General features: G+C 42.2%; 1 protein-coding gene across 1 annotated transcript; it reads right to left on the reverse strand.

Moving 5' to 3' along the window:
* Window positions 1-399: 399 nt before the first annotated feature.
* On the reverse strand, window positions 400-10738 carry LOC308593860 (carboxymethylenebutenolidase homolog). The gene is made up of 6 exons (XM_081206628.1): window positions 10557-10738; window positions 6128-6342; window positions 4682-4789; window positions 2840-2982; window positions 1620-1711; window positions 400-1321 (listed from the first exon to the last, which is right to left on the reverse strand). The coding sequence occupies exons 2-6, from the start codon at window positions 6340-6342 to the stop codon at window positions 1142-1144; spliced, it is 738 nt and encodes a 245-aa protein (XP_081062754.1). The 5' UTR covers window positions 10557-10738; the 3' UTR covers window positions 400-1141.
* Window positions 10739-13250: the final 2512 nt, after the last annotated feature.

Raw genomic sequence — 13250 nt, forward strand, 5'->3', positions numbered from 1 at the left:
ATTGAAACTTACACTTTCGTGCGTCCCTCCCGGCGTGACGCTGCGCGCTGACGTCACGGGGCTGTAATGGTGGTGTGCCTCGAGATTTTTTTCATGAAACAAGTGTGCCTTTGCCCAAAAAAGGTTGGGAAACACTGATCTAGTCCAACCCCCTGCAACGCAGAAATCTCATCTAAAGCATCCATGACAGATGGCCACCCAATTCTTCATTCAGAAGCGCACTGCAAAAATTTGGAGAAGCAAATTTCTAAGGATAGCTGCAATTTGGTTCACATCTTGCTTTGGGAAGTATAAAACAGATAAATTTGCAGGGAAATATGTACCGAACTGAGTTTCTCCCCTATCGCTAACCACAGCTAATGGACATATTCCCTTAGGCACCCAATGAATGCAATATGATGCAATTCAATGTAAAACTTTATTGAATAGAGGAATCAGCATAGAAAATTTATACCAAACGTTATTTCTTTATGTTTCAGGACTATGTTACCAAGGAAAAGAAAACAGCTTTTCTGCCCCTAACCAATTACTCGGTCAGTTTATTTATTGGTTGATTCAATTGGTTTTGCCCATGAGTAGTTTGTGGTTAATGCACTGTACTCTGGTAGGGGAAGACCAAGACCTGCCATTTGCAATAGCTACTGTATGTCTCTCACACACTTTCTCTCTACTTGGGCACGGTCTACTTGTAAGCAGTGGCAGTAGCTCAGCTCATGATACCTCCCTAACTAGCTAAATCTACAATGGCTTGGTTGAGTGGTGATGGTGAATCAGGACTAGGAAGAGGCAAAACAATAGGCGAAATGTTGTTCATCTTTGGCTGGCTGAGAGATGGGTAGTGCAGCAGACACACTGAAGTCTACTCCTGAGCATCCTAGTGCCTAAGGGAGAAGATTAGTGAGTAGTGAACTGCTCAGGCACAGGTTGCTGAATGGAGCAAAGTCAGGTAGCTGTTGCTATCACCACCAGCAGATGGGTCTGTCTGTGCATTTGTGTGCATGAGGAAGGATGTTTTGGGGCAAACAGATTAAGTCTGTGGTATATTTTAATGTTAAATGTTACAAATGTTTCCTTCTGGAAATTTTAAAAGCATATCCTTGTCACTAATTTTTCCATGATGCGTTTTTGGATGAATAGACAGTTAGATGTATCTACTCAGCCAATTCAGCATGTCCTTCCTTGCTTCTTCAATGTAAGGTCTGTCTTGAGGGTTAATATCTTCCCTTTTACGATGTACAAAACCATGAGTTTGTCCAGGATATATTTTCACTTCATGCTCAACTTTGCATTGCTGTTTCAGCTTCTGTTCAAGGGCAGTGACCTGCAACAAAAAAATATACCCTCACATTACTGGTACTGAAATAATTTATTTCTTTATGAGATTGCCAGAGTTCACTTGTCACATCTTAGAACAGAGACAAAAAAAATGGTATAAATGTATGACCTTCAGATTTCCAAGAGAAATATCAACTCAGCCAGCCAGAATAGCCAACATACTCTGGATTTCGGATAATTGTAAGCCATTCCCCACCCCCAAAAAAGCATTTTCTTCAGCAAAATTTATACACCAGGAATATTGCTCTTGATTCAGGAACTCAGTTTTTGAAATAATGCCTTACTTGGTCAAGAGGAATTACTTCATCTTTCTCTGCAAAAATGAAAAAGGTGGGGTTCATCAGGTTGCAACTGTCCTCTGTAAATTTGATCACTCCTAGAATGTATTCAACAATAAAAGTTACATTAAAATGAAGCACGCCAAACACTTTCTGTAAGAGTGCAATATTTAACATTTTGCATGCAAATCCTTTCATATATCTTTATTTTGCCAAAGGTTCAAAATCAGGGATGAGCAACAGCATATTTGTCTCCTTAAAGTGAATCCCATATAGACAAGGACTTGAAGAGCAAAAGGACTGGTCAAAGTCATATTGATGTTGACAAGTTTGACTTGCAGGTAAATTCCAAGTCAACATCCCATGAAATATTTTGATCTGGTTAAGTTAGTAAAATGCATCCTTTCATATTGGTGCTCATGCAAAGCCTGACATTAAACACCAGTTTATATGTGGTGAGCTATACAAAATAATAGGCTCCTAATATTGACACATGCTCTAATGGACGAGTCTCCATTAAAGGAAAGTCCTATTGAATCAAACAACAGCCTATCTGGTTCAACATTCTGTTTTTTAAAGGTGCCTCTAGAAAGCTCATCTGCAGGATATGGAAGTAATATCCATCTTTGATTGTTGCTCCCATGCAATTGTTATTCAGCGGCATGCTGCCTCTAAACATAGAAGGTTCATCCAAGCAAACAGGCTCTTGGATATGCCCAATATATCTCTTGCGATCCTCAGAAAGATTAAAAATAGCTTAAAATTCCAGTCATTTAACAGCACATATGGAGCCAAAGAAAAGACAAAAATGATTTCTGGTGCCTTTCAGGTACTGAATGAATGTAATTTCAGAGAAAAATAATAGGATCTTATAATAATCAGAGGTCTGTGGTTCCTTCAATTGTTCTGGCAGCTGTATCCCAATAAAACCTCCTTCTAAAAGATTTGCTTTAGGGTGGAGTGAAAGGAAAAAAGTAATCACTGAGCTAGCCTAGAATAAGTTTAGAGTGGTGATGAAAAACCAGGCATAACTATTTCAGATGAGGAAGTACAGATTAGGTGATACGAGTTGCATGTGAACAGCATCTGTGCAAAGTATATCAGGGATATATTTTCTAAAACCTGGTGCAAGTGTCAAAAACATTCTGCTGCAAAGAAAAGCATATTCTGGCCATTATTTCTAACGCACACGGTGATATCAATATTCTTATTGTAGCTACACATACCATAGAGGGATACGCCTGCCTTAAAGATAGAATATTTCAACATCAGATGATGTACTGCAGCTCCACCCCAACAAAATCCAATGACACCTATCTTCTTTGCATTACATTGTTCCTTCAGATACTGCAAGACAACATCCGTTTCCCTAAAGCACAGAAATATAAGTGAACAAAAAAGCACCAGTGAAAAGACACCCTTACAAATTTGCACAATGTTGAGAATTTAAGGGTATAAACAAAAAAAAAAGGCTTAATGGGGCCAAAGGACTGCTGCAAACTTCCATAGTAAGTATTGGCAAATTTGCCAGTAAAATCTTTTGTTAGGGAAATTATAGTTAATTTGCCCACAGGCTTAAAAAATGGCCAGAGAAACATTTAGAAAGTGAGAATAATATTGGCAAAAGGCATTTGTTTCTTCCTTATCCTCTTTGTGAGGGAAACTGCAGTTTTTTAATGGAACAGAGAAAGTTGCCCTGTTGAAAGCTCATTTTTTTTGTATGTGTGGAGGGTGCTTCTTTCGACATCTGATTTGGGACAGAGGTTTGCTTTTTGTAATGTTTAAACTCTTGGTCTCCACCTACAGTCAATATTTTTTTAATAAGTCAGATATTGCAAAGCTCCTTTAGGACTTTAGGACTCTCTCTTCATCCAAAAGAAACAAAACTCCGGCAATCGTCGTACCCCGTAAGTTCTCATGATCACTTGAAAAAAGTATCATTGCAGAATCCAGCTGTGTAGTTCAGGATCCAACTGTCATTCAGTGATTTGATGGAAAGGAAAGACAAAGCTGGGTGGCTATACTTTTATTCCAAATCTACAGATGGTCCCACCCAGTGGTTGTGTGAAGATGCAAAACAGCATGGGAAATGGTGCAACGTTGTGACACCTTTGCAGGCCTATGAGCATGGGAAAACAAGCACAGATTAGTGCCCTTTAAACACTCTCAACCCAAGAGGTTGGTAGAGGATAATTCCACGGCCAATGTTTTTTGTATAGATTTTAAAATTTCATTTTATAATGTATATAAAACAAAGAAAACTGTTATGAGAACAGATGAGAATTAAAAGCGGATAAAGAATAAAAGAATGAGTACAGTTGCATATGGGTAAAAAAATAACAAGCTCCAAGTAAAGAATATTAGGGCTAAAACCCAAAAAATCTTGCCCTAATTTACATTCCCACCATAAATGATAATATAGCCAATGGTGCCGAACAGTTTTATCAGAGGCCAAAATCTGCAAATCCTCTCTCCACGTGTACAGTTTAATCTGATCAATCATATCATCAGCCTCAAAAATCCACAGCAGGAATCAGTGCTTTTTATCTGGGGGTACATGGGGGTACGCATGTTGGGAAACTGCCAGGGAGATATAGTCCATCATGGCCCCAAGCCGTGTGCCGGACGTCCATCAATCTCCCGTAGTCACGCAGATCCAGCAATTAGCGACACGAAGCCACATTCCAGGGCTCGTGCACACTCCTCTTTATCAGCAGAAAACACAGCCAGAAAGTTGCACCGCAGAAGAGCATATTTACAGACTTTATTTAGCGTTGAACAGAACAAAGAAAAACATGACCGTTCTGAGTCAGTGTCTCCGACCGACTGCAAAATCGAAAGGAATAGCAAACATAAACATCCTGTGAACAGGACATGAGCAGACTCTGTGACTCATAAAGCCTGCTCCCTTTTAAGGTGGAACGGAAATATCCTAACAACGCATACCCCTAAACATTTTGTGAATCTAAGTTTGGCCACATTGAGGGGCAATATTTCAATATGAGTTGGAAAATGAGAGTACCCCTAAACATTTTTTAAGGAAAAAAGAAATTAACTTAAGCCCTTACTTGTTGATATTCTTGGAATCTCGTGTTTTTAGCCAGTCATCAAATGTAGACCAATCATTAGATAGCTTCCAAGGTTCTTGTCCCTTATAAAAGTCTGGACAAATTGCTCTGCATAGAAAATAAATTTAAGTTCATTTTTCAAATATCACAGCACTGGTATAAATACAACTAATCCAGAATATGACAGCTAGACTGGGAACAGCCACTGGGTCCATATAACACTGGTCCTAAAGGATCTACACTGGCTCCTAGCACGTTTCTGAGCACAACGTGTTGGTATACACCTTTAAATCCCGAAGCAGCCTCGGCCTTGTATACCTGAAAGAGCATCTCTCTCTCTCTCTATTGTCCAGTCTGGACACTGAGATCTAGCTCTGAGGGCCTTTTGGTTGTTCCCTCATTGCGAGAAGTGAAATTACAGGGAATCAGGCAGAAGGCAACTACAACTAATCCAGAATGCGGCAGCTAGACTGGTGACTGGGAGTAGCCGTCGAGACCATAACACACTGGTCCTGAAAGACCTTCATTGGCTCCCAGTACATTTCCGAGCACAATTCAAAATGTTGGTGCTAACCTTTAAAGCCTTAAACAGCCTCAGCCCAGAATACCTGAAGGAGCGTCTCTACCTCCATCGTTCAGCCTGGACAATGAGGTCCAGCTCCAAGGGCCTTCTAGCAATTACCTCACTGCGAGAAGTGCGGTTACAGGGAACCAGAGGGCCTTCTCGGTAGTGGCACCCTCCCTGTGGAACACCATGCCACCAGATGTCAAGGAAATAAACAACTATCTGATTTTTAGAAGGCACCTGAAGGCAGCCCTGTATAGGGAAGTTTTTTTAATGTTGGAGGTTATAGTTTAAGAGAAACAGTGTGATGTAACCAGAAAGCAGGGAGAAACTGGAATGTGTCCTGCAGAGCAAGAGAAGCTGGTGCCTTTGGTGGTGGTGCTGCTGCGAACTCTTCCATTATAGGTTTCAGGTTGTTTTTATTTGTAAATCAGGGTGGCCCAATGTGTATTCTCACTTGCTCCCCTTGCAATTTCTTGTGGGTCTCCAACATATACTATTAATCAGAATAGGACAGAGAGCCTTCTCAGAAGGCAGAGGGCCTTCTCGGTAGTGGCACCCTCCCTGTGGAACGCCCTGCCTTCAGATGTCAAGGAGATTAAGAGCTACATAACTTTTGGAAGACCTCTGAAGGCAGCCCTGTATCGGGAAGTTTTTAATGTTTGGTGCTTTATTATGTTTTATATATATTCTGTAAGCTGCCCAGAGTGGCTTGGATATAAATAATACACATTTACTACTTCAGCTAAAGGTAAAACGTTTAGTCAAGCAAAGTATTTTTGAACAACTACATCAGCTTGCACTTTGCATTCACAATTCATAATGCAGAAATATGTCAACTGAAAGAGATAAGACTAAGAAAAATAGAGACAATTTCTCACGTATATCCATGGGATGCGAGCATATCTGCTATGTATCTTGTGTTTGGTAGCTGCCATCCAAAAATGTCATGAATCACAATCACAGCTTTGTCTGTGCTGTGGGAGGGCTTGTTGATGTAGGCCTTGATGTGCCCAACAGAAATTTCTTGCCCGTGCCCTTCATATTCAAATTTGTCTCCAATGTCACAAGGGCATGGTTTTTCTTCATTAGCCATCTGTAAAGTTTTAAAGATGCATAAAGGTTAATGTAACTAAAGTTTAATAGAAAGTCTGTATACTCTACAGTTGCTGCAGGGGGTTGCTGTGAGTCTGCATGAGTGCTCTGTGATGCATAAAGGTAAAGGTAAAGGAACCCCTAACCATTAGGTCCAGTCGTGGCCGACTCTGGGGTTGCGGCGCATATCTTGCTTTATTGATCGAGGGAGCCGGGGTACAGCTTCCGGGTCATGTGGCCAGCATGACTAAGCTGCTTCTGGAGAACCAGAGCAGTGCATGGAAACGCTGTTTACCTTCCCGCCGGAGCAGTGCCTATTTATCTACTTGCACTTTGATGTGCTTTTGAACTGCTATGTTGGCAGGAGCAGGGACCGAGCAACGGGAGCTCACCCCATTGCGGGGATTCGAACTGCCGACCTTCTGATCGACAAGTTCCTAGGCTCTATGGTTTAACCCACAGCGCCACCCGCGTCCCACCTGTGATGCATAGAGTCAGATAAAAACATATCAGATACATCAAAATTATCAAAAGATCAACTCACGGATTCCAAGAGGAATCGCTGATTTTTAATTAGGGCCACCATAAATGGCAGAATGATTTTCTTGACACTGTGCTTTTAACTTTTCTTAAAGAAATCTTAGGGGCTTGCACCTTAAATCTCTTTCTGTGAATGGAAAAGTGTTCACCTTCACGGAATGAGGCGTCCCCCATCTCCCCTTTCCCTTTGTTGTCTCTTGCAACCTCGGTTAATTAGGTCTTCTTTAAACTTATTATCTGGGTTCTGGGGTCCTACATGGAAGGAACAGTTCCACTTATTGTATGAACCAAAGTTTGGTTTCAGGAAGCCATGATGATGATCATATGCCTAAGTCAAAGGCTGGAGGAGCAGAAAAACATCCTTGAACACATGAATCATTCTTCCTAACACACACAAAAAAATCTTAGATTTTTCTTAGGCTTGTTTCTTTCCCCCTTTTTTATTTTTCCTAATCCTAATGGGTTGCTTTTGCTCAGGAATCTTCCACTGGAAACCTCACTGGAGTGATATGGACCTTTGATTCATTATTCCACAAAGCCCTAAGATTTTACTTTAAAATCTTAAGTACCTTTTTCTATGTTGTTTTAGAATATAATAATGCCTTTATCATATCATGATAAAGTACAAAATCTTGGTACTTTTGCTCTTTAATTACCTGGACTGGAGGGAGGATGCTAGGAAAATAATTACTTTCTTATATACCTTACGCGGCTAATGCAAATATCTTTATATTTTTCTACCTAGTGCTTATAATGGACTTATAATGGTTTCATTTATTCATGTAATTCGTGTTATATAATTCTATTACTTCTATATCAATTACTATTTTAAATGCATATTTATTATTTTTCACCATTTGTCACTTGTTTGCAGATAAATTTCTAATTCTTTCTTTTGGTGTGGTTCTGGCTTTTTGGTCACTATCCATATGCTCATTGGAGTCAATTAATGCAGTCTGAATTTAGGACCTGTTTTTCCACACAAGTTTGGGGACCCTTGGGAATTGTTTCTGTTGGCTAGAAATGCAAGGAAGGAGGGTGAAAATGTGAATGGAAGACCTGCCAATGTGCATAAAGTGAACGGCAATCCTAAGATTGCAGGAATGTACCGCTGAATTCAGTGGGGGTTACTGCCAAGTACTTACAGCCTAAATCATACCAAGGGTAGCAAAAGGCCAGGGGAAACACGTCAACTGTTATGCTATCTGGGGTGACTTTATTGATTATGCAAACCATGAGGCATATGGTAGAACAGTGCCTATGGTCTTTAGTGCAGTTTGGCATTCATGAAGCACATATTTTAATCACTATTTTTTTCTCCTTTCCTCATGCCTTTGTACAAAACCCTGCATACCGGAATTGCTGCTGATGCAATCTATCTTTTTCTTTGTGGCCAACAATAGATGTTCCTATGCATCATTTCATGTTAAGATTGTGATGGTTTTACCATACAGTGGTACCTCAGGTTACATACGCTTCAGGTTACATACACTTCAGGTTACAGACTCTGCTAACCCAGAAATAGTGCTTCAGGTTAAGTACTTTGCTTCAGGATGAGAACAGAAATCGTGCTCCGGCGACGCGGCAGCAGCGGGAGGCCCCGTTAGCTAAAGTGGTGCTTCAGGTTAAGAACAGTTTCAAGTTAAGTATGGACCTCTGGAACGAATTAAGTACTTAACCCAAGGTACCATTGTATACACTTCGGCAAAGCTCTGTTGGTGTACTTGGGGATGACTCTCTGATGGTAGTTGTTTCCTTTTCCTTTTTGATTTTCTGTAATTGTGTAACTGTTACTTGAAAGTAAATACAGTCATACCTCATGTTACGTCTGCTTCATGTTACATTCTTTCAGGTTACGTCCCGCGGCGACCCGGAAGTACCAGAAAGGGTTACTTCTGGGTTTCGCCGCTCACACATGCGCAGAAGCGCAAAATGAGCCATGCGCATGCACAGAAGTGGCGAATCGCAACCCGCACATGCACAGACGCGCTGCTGCAGGTTGCGTTCTTTTCATGTTGCGAACGGGCCTCCAGAACAGATCGCGTTCGCAACCAGAGGTACCACTCTCTCTCTCTCTCTCTCTCTCTCTCTCTCTCTCTCTCTCTCTCTCTCTGTGTGTGTGTGTGTGTATTAAAGAAGTCAGAGATGCTAAAGTGCAGAATCGGATTATTTATCTTTGCAGTTTGTTCACGGCAACAATGGAACAGCAGTTAATGAATAACCCAAGATCTTGCTGGTGCTGGTCCCATGATGTCCTTGTGATAATTTTAATCTCTTCGCAGACATGGTCTTTTCTCACACAGTTAACAGTCACCAAACAACATTTCTTGGGGTTTCTCCATAGTGTTCAGAATTCTTTATGTCTTTGCACAGGGGTCAGCAAACTTTTTCAGCAGTGGGCCAGTCCACTGTCCCTCAGACCTTGTGGGAGGCCGGACTATATTTTGAAGGGAAAAAATGAACACATTCCTATGCCCCACAAATAACCCAGAGATGCATTTTAAATAAAATCACACATTCTACTCATGTAAAAACACCAGGCAGGCTCCCAAAATAACCCAGAGATGCATTTTAAATAAAAGGGCACATTCTACTCATGTAAAAACACGCTGATTCCTGGGCCGTCTGCAGGCTGGATTTAGAAGGTGATTGGGCCGGATTCGGCCCCCGGGCCTTAGTTTGCCTACCCATGTGCTTGCACATTGATTTTGGGAAATATACTGGAGCCCTTCCACCAACCTTAAAATGGGTTGTACCGACATGCAATGAGGAAAATGGGACCCCTAGCTGAGAAAGATGGTGCGTCAGATGCTGTTGCAAAAGCCCCCAGCTACTCTTATTATTACAGAATGCTTCATCGTGTGGCCACAAGTTAAGTCTGGGGCCAGGGCAGGGGGTACACTCCAGATCTAGCTCCAGAGGGTGGCAAGTGTGGGCATTTGCTCCAACTCAACAGTGATATAATTTTCGCTTTGCAGAAGAGTTCCCCAAAATGTCAGGATCTATGTGAGATAATAAGGGACGCGGGTGGCGCTGTGGGTTAAACCACAGAGCCTAGGGCTTTCCAATCAGAAGGTCGGCGGTTCAAATCCCTGCGACGGGATGAGCTCCTGTTGCTCGGTCCCTGCTCCTGCCAACCTAGCAGTTCGAAAGCACGTTAAAGTGGATAAATAGGTACCGCTCCAGCGGAAAGGTAAACGGCATTTCCGTGCGCTGCTCTGGTTTTGCCAGAAGCGGCTTAGTCATGCTGGCCACATGACCTGGAAGCTGTACGCCGGCTCCCTCGACCAATAAAGCGAGATGAGCACCACAATGCCAGAGTCGGTCACGACTGGACCTAACGGTCAGGGCTCCCTTTACCTTTTTATGTGAGATAATGCATGACCTCCATGCTTGCCTTTTTTAAAGTTAAGGAAGCTCATTGAAAATTCCAAGTCCGTGGGTTGCCAAAATCCTGGAGCTGGCGCTGCGTCGCTCCGCCAATAGAGCTACACGTTTTGAAATAGATGTGGGTAAATCGAACCTTACTAAAAGTGCAGGAGAACCGATGAGCAAGCTGTTGCCGTCAGTTATTTTTATCAAGGCACCATACACTCATGAAGGCATCTCTGCCTCCCTCCCACTCAACTTCCTGCAGAAAACTCTTTGGCATATCACGCTGGGACTCTTACGTACCTGGAATTCCAAAGTTCTCCGTTTTCTTTTCTTCTGGGAGGTTAGAAAGGGTTATTTCCCAAAGCTGTGAAAGATTTTTAAAAGGGAAAAGAAATCAGCTTGTCTGCTAACGGGTGCTGCGGCTTCTCCTACACAGCTTCCCTGAGTGGGACTGCTGCAGCCTTCATGAAAAAGAAAAAAGAATTTACTTACTGTATTACAAAACAGCACCAGAGGTGACCCAGAATAACCCAGCTAGGAAGTGGGAGGAGGCTTGAACTCCTCCTCCTCTGCTCTTCCAATCGTGCTTCTTTAGCATACACTAGTCTTCTCTGTTTCCTTATTTATTCCTAGCCCATTCAACTGTGCACACGAAACGTAAGAAACGACATCTTGCCACAGCTCTGCTGTTTTGCTGTTAAAAAAAAATCTACTTTATTCTATCTCACATTAGTTGTGAACATGTGTATGAGCTTAACAGTGCTTAGCTTATTTTTTTAGTTGCTCTTCTGCTCACGTTAATATTGTTTTATAGATTATAAATGCCACATTGATTTGTTAACCGTATAACCTTTGCTGCAATTGTGATGTATAGCTTATTTTTTAAGTTGCCATTTTGTTAATAGGGTTTTATAAATTGTGATTGTTTCATTGATGAGTTGTTAATTACTTTATATGATTCATGCTATATTTGTTCTTTATGTTTTATTATGTTATTGTTATTTATGGTTTGCTTTGAGATTCATTGGAATGAAAAGCGGCATAGAAATGAGATAAATCCAATCAAACAAATCATTAATTAATGATTGCTTAAAATATATATTCATTACACATCATTCACACACTGGAGTACAAATGTTGGTAATCAACAGTTAGTGCTCTCCCAACATTTGGTAGTTCATAGCTCCCTTTGTATTTATAGCCTGCTCTTTACCATGCAGTCTCAAGTTGGGTTAAAGGTAAAGGTAAAGGGTCCCCTGACCATTAGGTCCAGTCGTAGCCGACTCTGGGGTTGCGGTGCTCATCTCGCTTTATTGGCTGAGGGAGCCGGCGTACAGCTTCTGGGTCATGTGGCCAGCATGACTAAGCTGCTTCTGGCGAACCAGAGCAGTGCATGGAAACACCGCTTACCTTCCCGCCAGAGCAGTACCTATTTATCTACTTGCACTTTGTGCTTTTGAACTGCTAGGTTGGCAGGAGCAGGGACCGAGCAATGGGAGCTCACTGTGTTGCGGGGATTCGAACCGCCAACCTTCTGATCGGCAAGCCCTAGGCTTTGTGGTTTAACCCACAGCGCCACCCGCGTTCCCAAGTTGGGTTACATACAGCTAAAATCAGGCATTCCCTGTTAGCTAGGGATGGTGGGAGTTGTAGTCCCAAAGCATCTGAAGCGCCGAGTTTGCCTGTGCCTGGCTAAAATGCAAGTAAGCCACATAGTGCACAACAACTCTAAATGATCAGTTACACCCAGTACTATTTTTTATAGAAAAAGAGGTGCCAGAGACTGCTGCATTGTTCTAGGACCAATCAGACTGCTGCTTTTTGGATCCTATTCAACTCAGTACATAACAAAGCAGTTAAGCAGTTCAGTCTGCCGACCTGTCAGATGACCGGCAATGGCGGCAAGGAAATGAGGTGTGAATGCAGAACAGCCTATCAGACCTCCCTTTATTTATTTATTTCACATATATGCTTATCGGGTCTGAACTGGAAGTGACTGATCAGGAATGAGACCTTGGGGTTGTAAGTAGATAGAAGATGTCAACCCAGCGGCACCTCTGAAGAAAAACAGATTCCACGCCAGGGGTCATTAGGAACATAGCTGTCAACTTACAAATTTGAAAATAAGGGACCAGCAGCCTCAAAAATAAGGGACCAGCAGCCAAAATAAGGGATTTTCCTAGCACAGGTATGTTCAACTTCTGAGCCCTTCCGAGCCAAAGGCAGAAAGCCCAGCCAGCAGCCAAACGAAGCCTCCAGCCTCCAGGAAAACCACCGTCACCTCTCCGCTGGGAAGCGCTAAGCAAAGGCGAGTCCTCAGGCAATGCAGCCGATTTGATCAGCACAAGGCATGCAAGCTCTACCCCCCAGTCGTTCTTAGACTTATTGGGTGAGCAACGCAGCCAAGCAACACAGTTGGAGCCTCCCTCCTCCCTGGCCGGCAAGGAGGGAGGGAGAGGAGCTGCTTCCTTTGAAACCCGGGAAATTTAAGGGACATCATCAATAAGTGACAGCAGCGGGACATGGCGCTAGGATAAGGGACTGTCCAGCCAAATAAGGGATGCTCGACAGCTATGGTTAGGAAAGGAACAGAAAACAAAACTGCCGGTATCATAATGCCATTATACAAATCTGTGGCGAAACTTAGGCATTTGGAATACTGTGCACTGTCCTGGTTGCCTCAAATAATGTAGTTGGAAGATTCAGGTAAGGTGAATCAGGTGAAGACATCTCCACGTCCTTCCTGGTGTATACAGCAATGTAGAAATGTGATTTGAAACTTGGTGTGAGTGTATGGGAAACAACCTTATTCCATTTTAAGCTGCTAGTGTGTACATAGCCTAAGGCCCAAAATATGGCTAGTATATAGTGCATTTTCAGATCCTGAACATTTTTATTTTCGGGGGGTGGGAAGGTAATGGGACACATAAAATGGGGAAAAAGAAGAATAAGTTTTAAGGCAGCCTTAGAATATAAAGTTCATTATAAGGCATG

The sequence above is a fragment of the Podarcis bocagei genome (genome assembly GCF_964188305.1).
Source record: "Podarcis bocagei genome assembly, chromosome: 8".
NCBI classification, from domain to species: domain Eukaryota; kingdom Metazoa; phylum Chordata; class Lepidosauria; order Squamata; family Lacertidae; genus Podarcis; species Podarcis bocagei.

Bases quoted from the DNA above. Each gene is read 5' to 3' on its own strand.
- LOC308593860 (XM_081206628.1), bottom strand. From the start codon at position 6,342: ATGGCTAATGAAGAAAAACCATGCCCTTGTGACATTGGAGACAAATTT. The intron at 4,790-6,127 runs GTGAGAAATTGT...TTTTCTATGCAG, and splicing joins CTCGCATCCCATGGATATAC to AGCAATTTGTCCAGACTTTT. The intron at 1,712-2,839 runs GTATGTGTAGCT...AATACATTCTAG, and splicing joins GGCAGGCGTATCCCTCTATG to GAGTGATCAAATTTACAGAG.